Here is a 20,936-nt window from a genome sequence, read left to right on the forward strand (position 1 = left end):
GATATTTAACGAGATTAGGTATTCTTCTATGTCATCTAAAAATGGTAGTTACATAATATTACAATGATACAGCATAATCTACTGAGCTAGACCCCTATTGTCATAAATTTCGGTTGTTTCAACTCTTCCATACTTTGGATAATTCTTCTGAAAGCATCTCTACCTACATTCATGATTATTTTCTTAGAAATTCTAGAACAGACTGAATATGAAATAGGCAATGGCCAGATACTATATATAAACATAGAACCCTGACCGACAACCTACAGCAACCAGTCTAGGAAGCCAACATACTATGTGTAAGTCAGACTTGTAGGAAGTCAGATCATTATTTCTAGCAAATAGTGCAGGAAGCCAAACAATAACCCCCATAATAATTGGCCCCAAATGGCCAGGACTTGATTAATTACTGGGAGCTTCCCTAATTTTTGTCCCTGCTTCCAAACAGAGAAAGCTGAATATGTTCCCATGACCAATCACACAGGATGCTCGGGGGATTAGCCTGCCTCTAGCTTCCCAGCCTCCGGTCAGAGCAAACCTGCAGCCTTCCCTCCCTCCACTACAAAGCTTTCCTGCTCCTCCGCTTGCCTTTGAGTCTCTGCCAAAGCACAGGTAATAGTGGCTTACTCCCTTGCTGTAGCAAGCTCTGAATAATAGCCTTTGCTTCTTCTCATTTGAGTGGTCTCGGTTTATTCCCACAAAGTAAAATAAAGGTGTATCAAAACAAAACAAAATGAAAATATGGTTTTAAAGGCTTTTGATGAGAGTGTGGTTTTTCCTAGCCTAGAACCTTAGTATATACCCAAGGCCTGAAGATAATCATAAAGTCCTTTGCGGAGAGGACGTAGGTTGGAAATATAAGAATACCGTAGACAGAACTCAGAAATCATGTATCTTACCATCGTGTAAAGGCCAAGCATTATTTCACTATCGAGCAGGGGAAAGATGAGGGCACACTGCCTAGGCTGCTGATATCATTCAACACTGTCATGTTGTTTCAGAAATACACTCTGAAGTTGGGTTTTTAGATTACAACACAAACAAGTTATTATGTACTGACAGAGGAGAAAGAAGGTATTACCAATCTCAAAGACATAAGGCACCACTGAAACAGCATCTAATTTGCCACCTTTCGTTCTTGCGTTCCAAGAACTGAAAGACTTAATGTCCTTCTCTTTCATCCTTCAATTAAAAACCTCTGTCCTTTCCTGGGAGAGGCATATAATCCACTCTAGTTCCTCCCTCCCTGCTGTACCTTCAGCCTCCTGACAATCAAGCCTGTTCCTTTCCACAGAAAACCTTATAGCATCCATATCTCCTTGCACACGCCTACATTTCCAATTTTATACTATTTGGATTGAATGTAGTTGGCTGAAAAATTCAAGAAGAGCAGAAACTTAAGTGGACAGTTCAAATAAACCTTACGTATGGCCTGAGGGGAAATTCGGAATAAAAGGCTGCAATTGATCAAGAGGCAAGACTTTTCACATATTTTCCTAATTGGATCCTCATAGTAAATCTATAACGTAGCGTTTATTTTTCTTGTTTTACTGAAGAAACTGTGACTCAGATGGATTTCATAAGTTGTCCAACCTCAACCAGCTGGTACAGCAAAACCAAAATTTGGCCCTGGGCTGGGTGGTTTCAAAGCCAGTGCTCTGCCCACCATACACACTGCTTCCTGGACAGGCACACATGCATGGATCAGCGCTGTCCAATATGGTAGCCAGCAGCCGCGTGTGGCTACTTAAATTCAATAACATTAAATATTCAGCTGCTCAGCTGCACAATCCCCATTTCAAGTATGTAACAGCTGCACGTGGCTAGTGGCTACTGTCCTGGACAAGCAGATATGGGCTATTTCCATCACTGCAGAAAGTTCTGTTGGACAGTGCTAATCTAGATGCATGGATATTTATATGAAACAGATGAACGTCCAAATCCTGTATCAGAAATATTCTTTATCTCAAAGTAACCAATGCTTTCTTGTACCGCCTGGGCTTGTTAAGATATTTACCTGAATCTTTCCTGTTCTTATTACTCTATATGCAAAATCTTAGATATACAGACATAGTAAAACGAAGAACACATTCACTTTACTTAAGTTAAATATCCAAACTTAATGTGTTTTTTAGCAAAGGTGGACCAATTAGCAACCACAGCAATCCTTTTGGCAGAGCACCGGAAAAGCAAAAGATACGACCAAATTGCTGGTCATTGCCAACATGGAGCCAGAGGGGCCCCTGGCTGTCCCAGAGAGCAGGGAACAGCCAGGGACAAAGGGACAATTCTAGCACTAAGTGCTACGAGCTACAGCAAAGGAAAGGAGCAACTGCCAGCAAGCAATCCTACCATACAGATGCTGCTTTATCAGATACATATGCAGAAATGTATTCAAAAGTTACGGGAACGTGAACATCTTAAAGTTAAAAGATTGTGTTAAAACTAGTCCAGTAACATCCTTTTGCCACTGAGGATACTGAACCCAGAGATATTATACAACCAGAAAAGAAATGAATCTTACATTCACAGAGGAAATACAGTTGTAAGAGCACTGGCTCTGGGTCAAGATTGCCTGGGATCAAAGCTCAGTTCTGGTACTTCTCCTAGACTTACTAGACTCACTGGGGAAAGTTAGTGAAAATCTCTGAGCTCCATCTGCAAAAGAGAAATAATAGTCCCCACAACATAAGGTTCTACAAGAAGTAAAGGTGTTAAGATGAAAGTAACTGTATATTGTTCAAACTGCGAACACCTCTGAGGGTGAAAGGCGGTGCTATTACTAATTATGGTGGCAAAATGGCATAAATGAGGACCCTCCGGGGTGAACCACAATGTACAGTCATCCCTGTTCATACATGTCAAGTGCTTAGGACAGTGCCTGGCATAAATTAAGAGCTGCGTGTTTGTTACAATTATGTTTACAAGTTGGGATAATTAGGGAGTGCTGCATACAAAGATTTTATAATGGAATTCAACAGAAAAGTGGGTTCACCTCACAGAAATGTGCTTTACAACCAGCTTTCCCAGAACGCATCTGCTCCATAAAGGGAGAGCAGTCTCCTGCGAGTTCTTGTCATGGTGATAAAATATAATTGCTCATTTCCTTGGAAATAAACATTGTTGCCTTCTAGGGAAGCCAAACATTTGTTACTATGCCTTAAATTTCCTGCTGGAGTAAGCCAATGTTAATATATGCTCGACACACAGCTTAGTATTGACACATCTGGTGATTATCAGTAACATCACCAAGCAGCAATGACCCAATATTGGCAAAACCAAATCACAGAAGCTCAGTAAGAAATGGATTGCATTCTCTGTGTCATCACGACAGAACTGATGTGGAATCATACCTCCCAGAAGCCCACTGTCTTTGTTCTGCTCTCCAGGGCCATTCCTTTGGCTAGATGCCGCCAGCTTGGAAGTATTGATTGATTCTAATAGGGAGACAAATTCCAGGAAGTTGGATTCATTTGGTATTTGTCCTTCCTTAGCCTCTAGGTCAGATTTGGAAGTTGGCATTGTTTTTTCTTTATCGTTGATCATTTCTGCGGAACTTTTGCTCAAGAAGACATCTGTCCCACTGTCCACACTGAGAACCCGGGTGTGTCTCTTTTCATGGCTAGTTTTACAAGATGATGGGTCAAGGTTAGCCTGGCCTTCCTTTCCCCCCTCCGATTCAGGGACCACGTGAGGTGAGAAGGGGGGTGCTGTTTCACAGCGGTCTCCCAGGGAAGGACTGCCATCCTTTGTGGCATTAGCCCCCTCTCCAGATTCATAGCCAGAACACTGATTGGATGACGCCTCCACCATCAATCTCTCCGGGGTCCTGTCACTTCCATTGCCTTCAGGACATGCAGCGCCTCCACCCCCATCCTCGGAGAGCTCAAGGGTGATGACAGGAATTCTTATCTGCTCCGTGTTGGGAGGACTGGCCACCCCGGGGACGGCCGGCTCAGCATCAGACTTCGAACCAGCTCTCTCGGTGCCGATCACCTTCAGGTGGAGCGAGCTCTCCAAGTCCGTCATGGAGTTCGGGGTGCTGCTCATGGTGATGACGATTTTAATGGGTTCATGCAGACTCAGTGGGTCTCCGGGTTGAGAAGTATCAATCAGAGTGACAGCTACCTCACTGTCCGAGCAGTCGACTTCCTGGGTCAGGGGACGGTCCCCGTGCCCGGGGGCATCTGGCGGCTGGCGGGCAGGTCTGGCAATAACGGTGTTGCACTGGGGGCAGCTGCTGCTCAGGCTGTCCACAGGTGACTGGCTTCGCGATTGTTCCCTTAAGGAGCCCTGGGCACAAATCACGGGTTCCGGACTCAGGACGGAATTCTCACTGCCCCAAGGCTGGAAGGAAACATCCGTTTCTAGTAGGTCATACTGAGACAACGACAGGTGTGGCAACTTCTTCAAGGCTTCCTTCTCCGCTAAGCCGCCCTCGGATCTGTGGCGGAAAGGGGGCTGCCCCTTGCTTCCTCTCTCCTTCCCTTTATCACTGATTCGAGTTTCTGCCACAACTGGTTTCATGGGTACTGCTGGAGTGGTTGTGGTTTCCGGCCCGTACGCTTTACAAGCAGGTGAGCTTTCCATTTTAATACCAGGTGAGGTAGATGACACTGGCGCGACCGCTTGGTCTTCTGAGAGAATGACACCTGAAATGAACAGCAAGAACTCTATTAGCTCCTGAAATGGATGAATAATGTCCCTGGGCCCGACCTCATAATAACAAAGCTAAAAGTAGCACTGGCAGCCAATGGGATTGGATGCTTATTTTAAAAATATCACCTCCACTGTGAAATTGCTCTTAAAATCTCTGCATTTAAAATAATAATTCAGACTATCAGATTTTGCTGTTTTGTGGCCTTGGGAGGCAGACTAGTTTCAACATCATGTTTGGGATTTATTGTCAGAAGGGTCTTGGCTCTGCTACTTATTATCTATGCTACTGTGGGCAAATTACCTAATCCCTCTAATCAGAGATCCTCAACTTTGGAGCTCTTGACATTTTGGACCAGATAAATCTTTGCGGGGGGGGGGGGGGGGGGGGGGGGCAGAATCCCTACTTGATGCCAGTAGCCAGTCTACCCTCAATCATGACAATGGAAAATGCCTTCAGACATTATTGAATGTTCCCTAGAGAGAAAACTCTCAGTTGAGAACCACTGCTCTAATCTTATCTCCTCCCTGTAAAACAGGAATAATTATGCCAACCTCTTAAGGCTGCCATCAGGATCTATAAGGAAAGACATGGAAAGCACCAGGCCAACGGCTTAGCAATGGGCTTGCTGGGGCCTTGACCTGAGGACAATAATAACCTCACATTTCCAATGTGATTCATATACTTTCAAAACATTTCTAAATTTTATCTGCAATAATACGTACTTATGGTGGTGGCTGGAAGTGAGCTCTGTCCTTCTCCCAGCTTCCCTGTGTCTGTTAATGAGTCGGCCATTCCCTAAGTCTCTTAAGCTTGAAATCTTGAGGTCATCTTTTGGTTGTTCTTTCTTGCCTAGACTTACGGTCATTCAATCAATAAATACCCCGAGTTTTCCTTCACGTCTATCATGAAGACTATTCTCCGGGGGCACAAGGAGGCCTGGAGCAGGCAGGAGTATACGCTTACTCTCCTCTGCCACCAGGCACACTCTGGTAAAAGAATTGAGAGACGCTGCCCTCCACTGCTGTAGTCAGAAGACCTTCTTTGACCCTCGTACAAACTCTGAACATAGCTCTCCCACCTGGAAGGTTCTTTCTCCTCACCCACTGAAGACCCCACTCGGGGCTCTTTTCATATCCCTCCTTCAACATGTAACTTCCCATGATCACCTAAGCCAGAAATAAGCTCTCTTCTGAACTCCTTAAGCAATTAATGTCTATAAAACTAAACTCTACTTACCATATACTTTTTAAACTATAGCTTTATTTATATAGATTTAAATTATCTTTCTAACTGGATCGTACAGAGTTCTAGAAAAACAACCACAGTTAATACTCATTGAATCCTCCAATGAAACCATTCTATTATCTTATCCACACTCAAGAATGTTAGCTGATGATGACAGTGAAGATTATTTTACTTTGTAGCAACCCTATGCAGGTTATCCTACTATACAGAGTAGATACCTTTTCATGGAAATAGAAGAACAGAAGGGTCCAGAAACTTTTCCAAATTCAGCACGCTACTGATGGAGCTGAGACTAGAACCCAGATCCTCTGAGTCCTGATCTGACCCTCCTCTACTCCCTCACATGGTCTCTCTCTCTATCTACGTGTATGGCTCCTTTACTTTGCCATTCAGATCTCAACTTGAACGTGTCTCATCAAAGAGGCTTTTCTTGACTGCCCAATATCAAGTGCGATTGTTGAAAATGAATGAAAATATTGCATGAGAAATCCAAACCACCAGGCAGGGCCTCAGGAACAAGGTGATGGGCTGGATCTATAGAACACATTCATACTGCATTTTTATTGCTTCATTACCTCCCACACCACACAATTGTGATTATACAGACTCATAAGCCAATAGGACCATTTCCTGACATACAAGACGAGAGGAAAGAGCACCCCAGGTTTTAAAACAAATTAGGATTTAATGCAAAGACCCTGTGATGGGAATTCGCTTGGCATGTTTGAGGAAGAGAAAGAAAGTCCATGAATCTGGAATAGAAAAAGCAAAGGGAGAATGAGAGCAAAAGAGATCAGCAAGGCTGGCAGGGTCCAAAATATAAGCCAAACTGTGGAGCTTGGATTTTATGCTAAGAATAATGTGAACCCAGCAGAAGTTTTTCAAAGGGGCACATGATCTGAATTAGGTTGTTAAAAATAACCCTGCCTACTGCATGAGGGGGAAACTCTGGTGAAGTACAGCAAAACTGGAAGAAGAGAAGAGCACTGCAAGACCTCTTCTTCATAAAGAAAAAAAAAAAAAAAATGGAAGAAGAGGGACCAGGGAAGAGACTGCTGCAGTTGATGAATAATGGTGTTTTGGACCAGGGCGGTAGTGGTGGACATGGAGAGAAACAAATAAATTTGAAATATGTTTGGAGTAGAATTGACAGGACTGGCTGATGGATTAAAGCTAAAGGTAGTGAGGGAAAGACAAACCAAGGAAAACTACTTGATTTTAAAGTTTTGATAATGGGATTGGTGGTGGGACTGTTTATTAAGGAGAAGACCAGAGGGGGTACAGATTTAGAGACAGCAACTGAGAGACTGAGTGGTGATCCATTTAATATGACTATTAGACATCTTATCCAGGAGGAAATAGGTGTAAACAGTTGGATGCATGAGACTGAAGTGCAGACGGAAGTCGAAACTGGAGAAACAGATTTACTCACTATCATCCATAGATGGAATTTAAAGCTAGATATGAGATCGCCAAAGGAGACCTGGTATCTGGAGAAGAGAAAGGGGCCCAAGACCAAGACCAAGGACACTCCAGACTTTACATGTCAAACAACAGAGGAGGATCAATCAAAGGACACCGAGAGGAAAGCAATCAGGAAAATGTGAAAAGCCAAGAGAAGAAAGTTGGTCAACTACAACTTATTGTATATACATGAATAAAGCCATACTGTGGCCTGTAAGTGGGTCTTTTGTGAATACATTAGCATGTCATACCTCAGTACCTGCTTAACCCTAAGTAAAAATGGCAATAATGAATTTCCTACCTGGAAAATCAAGAAAAATAGTTGTTCTAAAATGACTCCACCAAGATATCGCTTCGCAATGAAATCTAACCAAATATAGTCATTTGTTTTCTATCCTTGACACTTTAACTGTAAAAACATACTATATTACTAAAAAATATATATATCAAGGAAAACACTATGGCAAAACTATATGATTATGTCACCAGATGCAGAAAAGCCTCTGACAAAACCCAGTACCCACTTATGAAAAAAAATTCAACAAACTGAGATAGAAGAGAACTTCCTCAACCTGATAGAGGCTATTTATGAAACTAACCTCGAAACTAACATCATCTGTAATGGTGAAAGACCGAATGCTTTTCCCATAAGATCAGAAACAGGCAATGATGTCCACTCTCAGAACATCTAAAAAACACCGTACTGGAAATTGTACACAGGGCAATTAGTCAAGAAAAAGAAACTAAAGGCGAAAAGGGAAAAGCAAAAGATTTCTATTCACAGATGATATCATTCTGTATATAGAAAATCCTAAGGAATCCACTAAAAACTTAGAACTATTAGATACTCAGGGAGTTTGTACAATATAAAATCAATGTGCAAAAATCAATTCTATCTCCATACACTAGCAATAGACAAGCTAAAATGAAATTAAGAATGCAATCCCAGTTAAAACAGTATCTAAAAAAATAAAATACTTAGGAATAAATTTAACAAGAGTACAAGACTTGTACACTGAAGACTACAAAACATTGTCAAAAGAATTCAAAGAAAATCCAAATAAATGGAAAGACATCTCAAGTTTATGGATTGGAAAATATAATATTGTTGAGATGGCAATTCTCCCCAAATTTTTCTACAAATTTAATACATCCCAGCTTTTTTTTTTTTTTTTGGAAGAAATTGATAGTTCACATGGAAATGTACAAGACCCAGGAGAGCCAAAATAAGTCTGACGACTCACAGGTCCCAATTTCAAAACCTGTTACACAGCAACTGTAATCAAGATGATGCAGTGATGGCATAATGGTACATGTATAGACAAAAAGAACAGAATTGAAAGTCCAAAAATAAACCCTTATATGTATGGTCAATTGATTTTCAATAGGATGCCAGGACAAGTTAATGGGATGTGGGGATAGTCTGTTCAATAAATGATTCTAGGACAACAAACAAACATTATGCAAAAGAATTAAGTCAGACCCCTACCTCACATTATACACAAAATTAATTAAAAATGGACCACAGACCTGATTATAAGAATTAACACTATGAAACTCTTAGAATAAAACATAGGAACAAATCTTTATGACCTCTGATTCAGCAATGGCTTCTCATATATGGCACCAAAAGCCCAAGCAACAACAATAACAAAAAATAATAAAGTGGACTTCATGAAAATTAAAATCTTTTATACTTTAAAGGACCCCAATAAGAAAGCAACAAGACAACCCACAGAGTGGGAGAAAATATTTGCAAATATATCTGATCAGGGACTTGTATCTAACATATATAAAGAACTCTTGCAACTCACCAATAAAAAGACAACCTGATTAAAAACTGGGCAAAAAGACTTGAATAGACATTTCTCTAAAGACAACGATAATGATGATGATGAAAAATCAATATCATTAGTCATTAGAGAAATGACTAATTTCATGCAAATCAAAGCCACAGTGGGATACCTTCACACCCACCAGAATGGCTATATTCGAACACATAGTCAATACCAAGTACCATCAAAGACATGGAGAAATTGTGACCTTCGTATATTGGTGACGGGAATGTAAAACGATGCACCTGCTTTCTAAAACAGTCTGGTGGATCCTCAGATGGTGAAAGAGAGTTACTACATGATCCAGCAATGCCATTCTTAGGTATATACCCAAGAAAATGAAAACACATGTCCACACAAAAACTTGCGCAATGAATGTTCACTGAAGCATTATTTCTAGTAGCACAAAAAGTGCAAAGAACCCAAAGTTCATCAACTGATGAATGGATAAATAAAGCATGGTATAGCCATTTAATGGATTATTATTTGGCAATAAAGTGAAATGAAGCACTGATACAAGCTACGACATAGATAAACCTTGAAAACATTATGCTAATTGAAGAGAGCCAGTCACAAAAGATCACACATTAGGTGAAATGTCCAGAATGGGCAAATCCGGAGAGACAGAAAGTATGTTAGTGGTTGCTGGGTGCTGGAGAAGATGGGGACATTGAGGCGTATGGCTAAGCAGTTTGGGGTTTCTTTTCAAGGTCATGAAAATATTCTGAAATTGATTGTGATGATGGATATACAACTTTGTGAATATACTAAAAGCCACTGAACTATATACTTTGAACGGGTGAATTGTATGGCATCTGAATTATATCTCAATGGACCTTTTCAAAAAAGAACACCATTGTGCCTTTAACAATGAAAAAACTGAATACTAGGGTGGTGTATTGTGAGATCGGTCTAAGGAAAAAAAATTGCTCTGATGCAGTGTTGTTGAAAAAACATTGGACTTAGCAGTCAGTTTGGGTCTAAACGCCACCTGTACAGTTGACTTGTTATGACTCAGAATGAAATGATACATGCAAAGTCTCTACTGTAATTCCTAGTACAAGGAAGGAAGGAAGGAACTGTTTCAATTGGAATGCTGAAGTCAAAGGCCCAGAACAGACATTGAAAGGATGCAGAGTAATGATGTTAATAGCTTGATCTGGAATAAGTAGTCTAATACGACAAAACAATGTGTATGTGTGTGTGTGTGTGTGTGTATAAATGGACATAAAATAACATTGTTATGAAACTTCGTGTGTAACTAAAATATCTGAAACCTAACTAAAGCTTACTTTTTTTCAGTAGGAGTAATACAGGAAAGAGAATTTGAATAATCCTTTGCACATTATTGTCATGGAATTTAGCTGAGTGATGACAAAAGAAACTTATTTTAGGTTTTAAGACCCAAGTGCTAATTTCAGCTGTTTTCCTAAAGATAAAATTTTACACTACTTTCAAAACTTAAATAGAGCTTAAATTTCTCTTAGTAGTAGCACTACAAGAAAATAAAAATGCAGAGAAAGGAAGTAGTTAGTTCAGGCCTCCAAAAGCTCTTTTCTGAGTCTTCTGAAGGCAATCAGAAGATAATAAAATGAAATCTTTGTGAAAAAGGAAAATAAAAATCCGGAGGCTTAAAAGAAAGTTCCCAGAAACAAAATGTGTAACTTGAAGGAAATGCAGTATACGGGATGCAATATCATTTCCTCTGTCATTTTTCAGTGTAAGTACTATGATAAAAATTTGTACATCGATGATGAATTAATCCTGTTTTTATCTGCTGTTCTGAGCCATATGAAATAAGCACAAACTAGAGAAAGGACAATGACAGGAACCGGTAAAACATTACAGTTTAAAAGCAGACACGATGTACAAATTCTGATGAGAAATAACTCAAATCACGAGTTGAAGAAATGAAGTTGAAATATAACTATGCAGTCTTAGGTGTGGTTCTTACTTCGAATTAACTCACTGGCATTCTGTTTTTAAAAATTCTTTTTCACTTCACTGAAGATAATGCTGTGATCAATTATTAAATGATGATAATAAACACTCTACCTTTGAGATCTTCCACGGTTTCCTGTGCCGGCAACTCCTGAACAAATGGAAAAACAAAAATCAATATGTGACTCAGCTCAGTGCCCATTTCCAGGCAGTCAGCGGACACCGAGCGGCAGCTACTCGTTTTCCACATGCCACGTGGGAAGAGACTATACCGTGTCCACTCTGCGTAAGCTTCTAATAAAACGGATAGCAAAAAGGAATACAAAATATAGGTAAGGGCAGATATCCGAGCAAGACCACTGTACTGTGATAAAAGAGGTTTGATAATTAAGAAAGTGAAAAGGAGAGAGAAGAATGTGCTACTGTGTATGACCTCGAATAAAGCCCAATAAGGTTCATCCAGAGCAAAGGGGTTTGTTGACTTCCCAAGAGACAGGTGTGATTTAATGTGGAACGTGCAGCTGACTCCAGGGGAAGACATGGTAAATATGTCAGTTAGAGGAATGACAGACAGGAGCGGGAGAGGGAAATCAAGGTCTGCTGACAGATCCTTCTAGCCAGAGTGGCAGGCCCGGCAGGGTAGGGCGGCCAGCAGAGGAGGCCAGGGGTGGTGCGTCCAGCACCTGACTGGGTGTTTATCTCATGGTCCGCGGCTCCTCTGAGGTCACTTCCACACTCGGGGATGTGGTTCCCCACCAGCACAAGGGCAGTATAGACAACTAGAGCTGCTCCCCTTGCACGCTCCCGTTCTAGGCAGGATCAAAACTACGCAACAAGAACAGCATGAAACAGAAAAACGCACACTGACCAGTGGCCCAGATGAGTGATGAGAGTTTATGCTTTGGCCTCTGGAGCTGCAGCGGAGGGGAGGCGTGGAGAGGCTTCGATGAGGCTCTTCCTTTTTGCCATTGTGAATCTGCCTGTTATTGCTAATGCACAGAAGAAACACAAGAGCAGGGATATTATCAAATTGAACGATGACTTCCTATTAGTCCCAAGCCAACTCCTTTTCCTAGATCCTATTTTGTAATATTCGCTGTCCACACGTTTTGTTTTTAAGGGAGAATAGTAAATATTCTTTTAAAATAAGACATGTGGGGCGCCTGGGTGGCGCAGTGGTTAAGCGTCTGCCTTCGGCTCAGGGCGTGATCCCGGCCTTATGGGATCGAGCCCCACATCAGGCTCCTCCGCTGGGAACCTGCTTCTTCCTCTCCCACTCCCCCTGCTTGTGTTCCCTCTCTCGCTGGCTGTCTCTATCTCTGTCGAATAAATAAATAAATAAAATCTTAAAAAATAAAAATAAAAATAAAAAAAATAAAATAAGACATGCTTTCTAAAGGAACTATCAGAAATAAGGGCAAGAATAGCGACAAAGACACTCAAGAATCACTTTTACTTTTTCAGTTCTGTGCAATGCATTACTTCTATTTCAACAAACACAAGAGTTCTTTCTGAAAATACTCTGGCATGCACTAGGCACTGAGATGACAGGACAAAAACGCTGAAATAAAATATTTTGTTGTGTTAAAGCCTAAGGCAAATAAACTCCAGAGCACAGTACAAGGTCACATGAATAGTTAAACCATCTCGATTATCAATATCAATTTTATGCTTAAGTGTATGCTTCAAGAAAAGAAAAATGTACGTATTTATGTCGGCCTATACTCGTGTGTTTTTACAAACAACTAATAAATTAAAAAAATATTTTAACCCAAACTAAAACATTTAAATTATGAACTGACATATTAATAGAAATGTTACCTTGGAATTTTGTGATTAGTTACATGTTCCTTGTTGGCCTCTTTGTCTTTATTTGGCTTTTCTTTCTTTCCTGAGGGCTTCTGCTGAATTACTTCTCCTTTATCAAACATGAGGTGTAGGCGATAACTGACCAGTTTGATTATTGTGAAGAATATAGTCACTAAAGTGCAGTAAAAAAATGCAGTGATGGCATTTGGAGGAAAAGCCTGAAGAAGAGACAAGAAAGAAAAAATTCATTCGATTGCAGGGTGATCTTTTGTTTTAAATCTGAAAGCACTGTTGGACTATTTATTGAATACATATTGGGCAAGATTTCAAATTTTATTGGCTTTACAACTTTTCCTGGTTGCACTACCTGAGGAGAAAGAGCTGCTATCTTTTTATCTTTTTAAAAACATTGCTCTTGTTTCTCAGGTTCTGGTACTAGTTGTGTTGATGACCAACATTTCATTTGCAGGCAGGAGCCCCACAGAGCAACAGGAGTTTTACAGTCAGCCTTTCCAGGTTCTACTAGCTCTTTTCCAGAGCCTGGTCTGGCCTTCCTGCATGTCTGCTTGTAGCAAAGCCTGAAGAAAGGCCTTTGAGATGCTGTTTCCTTCAACAAAGCACAAAAAGCCTTGTTGAGAACAGAGGAAAGAAGGAAGGAGAAATATCAATGTAAAGTCTCCTCTATTCCTTCCTTCCTTCCTTCCTTCTTCTTTCTTCCTTCTTTCCCTTTTCTTTCTTCCTTCCTTCCTTCCTTCCCTCCTTCCTTCCCTCCTTCCCTGCTCTCCTGTGGGGTTAACACCATCAGGACATGTATTTCCCTATTTGTTTGATGCAGGCAAGGGGCCACAAAAGGACACACTGCTTCTAAAAGGAAGATAGTCACATTAGTGTACAAGGATCCGAGCATGGAGATCATGGTAAAGGTCAGTTCAATTCTGTCTGATCCCCTCAAGAAACAAAAAGAATTACTGGGATCCGTGCAACTGTCCCACTCTGTAGGATCCCCCACATAACTTCTTAGTTTTCTCCCAGGACCATGGACGATTGCAGGTTCTCTAGTCCCTCCTAAACTAAATTCTCATCTCTGGAGATTGAAACAGATCCCAGTGTCTCAAGATGATATGAAGGACAGCCTCAATAAACAGCAAGACCCTTTTATCAATGCACCTCAATAACAGATCTCAAGAAATCCAGTGATAAGTGTAGTCTCTCCTTCAACCTGAACCTGCTGGGCCCAGCCCAAATCCGCTCCCAAGCAGCCCCTGCACAACCCGCCACGGTCCCATATTAGTCCATCATCTAGGTAAGACTGCTCCAAAAACAACATGGCCAAACAAAAAGAATAAAGAAAAAGGCAAACTATCACCAACAAGTAAAAGCTGGAGTGAAAATTTCACCATCACCGACTTGCTTTTACTTCATGGGAAAAAGGTCCACAAATAAATATAAATTAATAAATAAGTGACTGAAAGATTGATTAAATAAGATAGATAGATAGATAGATAGATAGATAGATAGATAGATAGATAGAGGAGAAAGAGAGAGAGAAATAAAGTCAGGTTCCCTACCTGGAAGCAGATAAGTTTCCCACTTAAACACATACCTCCTGAGGCACCTGGGTGGCTCAGTCAGTTAAGAAGCTACCTTTGGCTCAGGTCATGATCTCAGGGTCCTAGGATCGAGCCCCACATTGGGCTCCTTGCTCAGCGGGGAGTCCGCTTCTCCCTCTCCCTCTGCCTCTCCCCTCCCCACTTGTTCTCTCTCTCTCTCTCTCAAATAAATAAAATATTTTAAAAAATAAATAAATAAAAATAAACACATACCTCCTGAGGAGAAGCTGTGATGAACTTCAAGCAATACAGAGAGAAATTAAAAGAGAAAGAGTAATGGGGACCACTAATAGTACCCAACACTTTTTTTTTCTTAGTTGTCTGAATATTTCAGGTCTAAAAAATTGAGGCTAAAGCTAGACAGTGAGTTTGAAGAAACTGATAAAGGAAGAATAAAACCCAGCAAACATCCTGAGAACAGATTAGCATACTATCATACATGAATTATATTCACAAGTTGTTTAAATTATAATGTAACTTGAGATTCATAGTACTCTGATTAGTAGGGGCCACAGAGAGAATTCATGCTCACTAAATATTCCATGTGGCCCCCTGCATTTCCCAGCCTCCCTTGCAGTCAGGCTGGGGTCATGTGACTACTTTTGGCCAATGGACTTTGAGAAGTGGCTGGTGTCACTTCTAAGCCCAGACAATTATGAGCTCGGTGCCTCCTCCATTTCACTCTTCTCTGTAGTTGGCAATCTCAGAAGCCATGTTTTTTAGATATTCCATCTGCAAGATGACAGAGCTTCCTTCAGCCAGGGTACCTGGGTGACTCTGGAACAAGGTCCTTACAGACCTGAGACAGACACATACTAGAAGTGAGAAATAATCCTTTGATTCATTAAACCACTGAGATTTGGGGGGTTGCCTGCTGTGGCAACTAGCACTGATTAACCCAATACTGGGGATTCCATTCCCATGAGGAAGCTTCCATTCATATTAGATTAGAAATAAATGGGGGAAAATACCCTCAGGTATTGGGAAGAGAATGCGAGGGAAGGTGAGAGAGAAAAGATTACATATGGCTATTGGGATAATTCATTTGGAAAGAAACTGACTTGCCGCAATAAGAATAGATATTACTTTTCAGTTTATCCTCATAAATAGGGAGGTAGCACCAGCTTAGTAGTGTTGAAATTAAGAGAAGACAAGAAATTACAATAAGACTTAGTATCTAGTTTGCAACCCAGGTGAGAAGAGGCCCTGTCTCATCCTTTATGAAGGACCACTGGCACTCTGTCACATCTCCAAAAGCCCAAAGACCTCACCAGGCTGTAGCGAAAGAGAGTTATTTTACTGAAAATTTCCAGGGAAAGAGGAAACGTTTTACAACATGCTAGAGATGGCACATTATTCCTGCCAAAATTCTCTGATCTTCTTTAAAATGTCTCCCTTCAGAAGACCCTGCACACAGAATCTAGAATCTTCCCAAATATCCCTTTTTTTAATACCATGTAATTAAGTTCTGCTCAGGCTCTGCCTATTGTACATTTCCAGGGACATCATTGAAAAATACTTTCAAGGCCATTTTACTGCTGACATCATCATGCTCAGTCAACAAAAGATCCCCAGCTCCCAAGATTTTCTGTCTTTATAAGTATGAATGCAAGGAGAGGAGGAGAATTTGGGGAGAAATGTGTCATGGATGAGCAGTTTTTAATTGGTTTTTAATTTACATCACAGATCCTGCCCCCCCCCCAATATTAGGTATAATCAGATTTTGAATAGAGGTTTATTTGTTTAAGGAAAATCATTATTTTTTCTTTGTTTCCATGAACCTATCATTTTAACACATTCTAATTAATAGGAGGCAATATTTTTCACAATTATATCCTTGGCCAAAGAAAAGCTGTATGTTGTTCTCTGACAATTTATTAAGATAACTAATAGTGTAGTAATTCATTTCACCAAACTTTTCCTGACAAAATTTCATGATAAACAACATGCTGTTACCAACCAAGTAATTACAAATATATATGCACTTCTCACAAAACTGAATTTCTTGGGATTTGGCACCATCTAGAAGAATCTGTCTGTATGAACACCCAGACCATCTGCAGTCCCCCCAGATGGAACCTACCTCAGTTCCTTGAGGTTCATAGCTCAGGCCCTCTCATAGAGTGTACCCACTCTTTTAAAAAAAAATTATTGTGGCAAAATATATATAACATAAAATTTACCATCTTTTCTATTTTTAAGTGTACAGTTCAGTGGCATTCAGTATGTTCACACTGTTGTGCAACCATCACCACCATGCATCTCTGGAACATCTTCATCTGTCCAAAGTGAAAGTTTATACCCATCAAATAGTAACTCCCCATTTCCTCCTCTCCCAGCCCCTGGCAACCAACATTCTATTTTCTGTCTCTATGAATTTGACTCTTCTAGGTACCTCATATCACTGGAATCATACAGTCTTTGTCCTTTTGTGACTGGATTATTTCCCTCAGCATAATGTTCTCAACATTCAGCCACACTGTAGCATGGGTCAGAATTTCTTTCCTTTATAAGGCTGAATAAAACTGTGTTCATTCATTACACATTTTGCTTATCCATTCATCTGTTGATGGACATTTGGGTTGTTCACACCCTTCAGTTATTGTGAATAGTGCTGCTGTGAACATGAGTGTGCAAATACCTCTTCAAGACCCTGCTTTTAATCCTTTTGGATTTATATCCAGAAGTGGAATTGCTGGATCAAACACCAATCCTATGTTTAATTTTTTGAGGAACCTCCATGCTGTTTTCCACAGTAGCTGTGCCATTTTACACCACTCTGGCTTTGAACTTCAGGTTAATGGATTATTACTGTCCATCTTTTGAGTAGCCTGGCGAGATCAATAATCTGGCTGAGTACTACCCATAAATAATGCTGGTGTCTAGTGAGAATAGACCACTTCTTGAGGGTATCCGTGTGCAGTCATAAAGAGGGCACTCTTGGGGGTTCAACCTTTATCAACGTGTATTTCATAAAGGTACCTCATCAATCTACTTTCACAAACTAAGTCTGAAGAAGACTTCTGGAAACGATTTTTTTATCTTAAAAAAATGAGGAAGCTGAAAAGTAAGTGAGTCATACTTTCAAGTTGATAAGTACATGTGTCTCCTCTCACCTGGAAGTTACTTGGCTAGCCACTTCCATCACCTAACAGAGAACCGAGAACTCAGAAGAAAGATTTTTTTTAAATGTCTTCTGGGCAGTCAATACATATCACTGTTATAGAGAAACCCCTCTCCACTCCTATGGTTTCCAGGAAAGGGAACTGACTCTAGGGCTCACAATTAGGGAGTCCACCTACCTGCAGATATAACACATTTCCAAATAATAGCTTAATTTGCAATAAAGGTGATACCTGAACTCTATCTGCTTGACTACTGTTCCCTCGAGTGGCTCAGAAAAAGGAGGTGCTATTTATTGGACTGCCAAGTCTATGCACAAAGGTTCTGACCTTGACTGGAAGTGTAGTCACTCAGAGCATTAGTTGGAAGCTTTGTGCTCTTACTCTAGGCATAATTCATTTATGTGTCACATAATATGCCTAATGGTATCTGGTCCCTTGCAGAAATTAGAAGGGGAAATAAGGAATGAATACAAGTAACCACAATAATGTAAGAAGGCATGCTAAACGACTGGGTAAATAGTGTTGGGAAAGTACAAGAAAAAAAAAAAAAACCTGTGAAAAATCAAGTCACTTGTGTGGTCATCTTCTGAGACACAAACACACTTCAGTCATTCCCTGAGGACATCACTACAAAAACATAGTAAGATAACCAGGAGTACACACGAAATGTCCAATGATATTCAGTATCGTGTCAGAGAAGGCAGGGAAACGTAGAACTATCAATGCGGTTAAAGTAAATTGAATTTTCCTGCTTTCAGGTTAAGCTTCAAGTAACTTAGAAAATGTTTTCACTCAGAGTATGTGGCCTAATGAATAAGGCGTTCATCTGCTAAACATAGCACACTGTCTCTGCCATGTCTCCGCCATCAAGGAGTGCTCGGATGGTTCTGCGGCGTGCCAGGGTGAGGAACTGCCCCCTGTGGGTATCTGTGCCATCTGGGGCAAAACCTCCTCGCTCATGTTTCTGGAAGCCTAACCAGCTCTCGACTTTTAGAAGGTCCTAAGTTATCCTAAAAAGACAGGGTGCAGACTGAACGACTGAATTGTCTTATCTGCTTCAGAGGTAAGAGAGATCCCCTCTTGTTCATCCATTTTGTCAAATTAGGAGAGAAGAGCTTTGTCCATCCGACCATCCATTCCTCATTCATTCACTCATTCACTAGGCGCACACGGAGTGTTGTGTCAGGACATTAGTTCTAATGACTTCATCCAGGTAGGATTTTAGAGTCCTATCGAAGCAAACTCTAACTCCCTTGGAAGAGGGAAAATCAGGCCACAAGATAGGGAAGTACAATCATTTCTCTGCATTTATATACATGAAGGAATGTACAGGTTTTCACATCCTAAATAACAGTTCATTACCTATTTCATGAAGTCCCATGATGAGAAAACAACCAAAACGCATTTAATATTGTCTCCGAATATCTGGAACTTAGGATTTTATCTTGAAACTAGAATGAACTCCGCAGTCCTGTGGATACCTGGAAGGCGGTCGAGAGCTCCCGGAGGCAGACGCGTGAGGAGGCTTGCTGGTGTCGGAAACTCCTGACAGAAGTGCAGGGGAGGGGGGAGAGGGGGCCCTCCATGCAGTACCCTCAGAGGTAGGCCAGCCTTGGAAAAAATACTTGCCAAAAAATGGTGAGGTGAGTAGAATCAAGAAATCTGACTGGTTCTCAAAAGACAGCCCGACTTGTAGCTCTGTCTTGCCAAGTAAGGTGCACGAAAAGGAGAACATTGCACGTTCTCTTGGGCCTGCTACTTGAGGCTCTGGGGTCTGCTTGTCTGTGTATCAGACCTGCTCTGATTTCTCTGAGCTCCTGGGCCTCCTTCTTTGCGTGCAGCTTTCACGAGGGAAATGCTGGATACAGCAGTGGCAAACGTTTGGATTGACAAGGCAGTGCTACGGGGAATGGTAAGAGGGAAAAACAGCCAAAGGTTGCACAGAGAGATTTGAGGCAGGAGCATTAAAATGAGAATCTCTGTGGGCCCGAATGCTTTGAAAACCATTTAGAAAGCTGGCACGTGCAATTACCTACTCCTTTCTCTCTCTCCTCTTCTCATAAAGAATATTTATGGTGGACTGTGTCGTCAATGGATGCCTAGTAGTGTCAAGAAATCTAGATGCATGTTATCTTTTCCATTTCGGATGGTCACAGTAAGAGGCGACATTTCCTTTCCATGTTTAATGTACACTGAGCTAAACAGGATGAACCGATCAGTAAACTCATTGAAGGCAAAGTGATGTCAGTCTCGATGCAGTGATAAGCTCACCAGGAATCTGCGCGGATAGAGTTTGAATATCATGGAATATCAATGCCTAATAGAAAAGTGTGATTGCAAATTTACAATGAGAATTTAATAATGTGAATGTTTACAAAATATAAGCCGTACCTGATCAATTCTATATTTGATAAATAAATCTAAACGTACACATTCAGTTGTCACAAGGAATTTTAGATTCCTTTGAGTTTTTAAGTACCCTCAAAACCCAAATGACAGAGAAGATGTTTAGTGTCATAAAATTTCAAACGTGTTTGAATTAATATTTAATGAATCGAAATATTACATTTCTTCATCCGTAAGCAATGCTCTTCAAAATCAATATGAAAATATTAAAATCAGTCAGTAATACTGCTTTTAAAAGGGAATAGCGAGACAAAAATGAACTGAATTTATAAACTTTTTCTTTACGCCCCCTGCTTCACAAACAAGCAGAAGCTGCAATGCTGTCTGAACCACAGAAGGGGGAGCTCACAGCTCCAGGTGAGAGGCTGAGCTAGACGGGATTACCACGCAGACTCCAAGCCCACCTGCAGATTTTGCATCCCTTCCTTGCTCGGCCTGCTTTTCAGCATGCTAGGCAGAAACTGGGTGTTGGTATGCCTCAGAATCCCTTCCTTCTACCCAATGGCAAGTGTCTTCAGTTTGATTCTTCCATAGCCCACAGCTACCAAGGACTGCCTAGTGGGCTTCTGCTCCTTCCTGCTCAATGGTGTTTTTCAGTAGAATGGAAGTTCTACTGGCATTTGAGGTCCAGCAATTTCTCATTACGCAGTATGTTCAGCATGTCTGGCCCCCACTCTTTAAATGCTATTGTGACATTTACTTGAAATGCCACTCTGATAACGTCATTGAGATGAACCTCAAAATACTCCTTACCAAAACTGCCAGTGCTTCTCGGGGGCAGTTACTTCTCCCAATCTAGAACCATCGTGCCTACATAACTATAACATAAGGAGTAGATGTT

The 20,936-nt window shown here is 40.9% G+C and overlaps 1 protein-coding gene across 1 annotated transcript in view; it reads right to left on the bottom strand.

The window, feature by feature from the left end:
• The window catches only part of PCNX2 (pecanex 2), a 291,473-nt gene that overhangs the window by 246,866 nt on the left and 23,671 nt on the right, over positions 1-20,936 (bottom strand). Inside the window, exons 2-5 of the mRNA XM_040624241.1 lie at positions 12,967-13,172; positions 12,014-12,134; positions 11,260-11,296; positions 3,354-4,652 (exon numbers count right to left, since the gene is read on the bottom strand). Of these exons, the coding sequence (XP_040480175.1) occupies positions 3,354-4,652; positions 11,260-11,296; positions 12,014-12,134; positions 12,967-13,172 (1,663 nt within the window). The remainder of the gene's footprint in view (positions 1-3,353; positions 4,653-11,259; positions 11,297-12,013; positions 12,135-12,966; positions 13,173-20,936) is intronic.

This window comes from Ursus maritimus, unplaced genomic scaffold (genome assembly GCF_017311325.1).
Source record: "Ursus maritimus isolate PB19 unplaced genomic scaffold, ASM1731132v1 scaffold_7, whole genome shotgun sequence".
Classification (NCBI taxonomy): domain Eukaryota; kingdom Metazoa; phylum Chordata; class Mammalia; order Carnivora; family Ursidae; genus Ursus; species Ursus maritimus.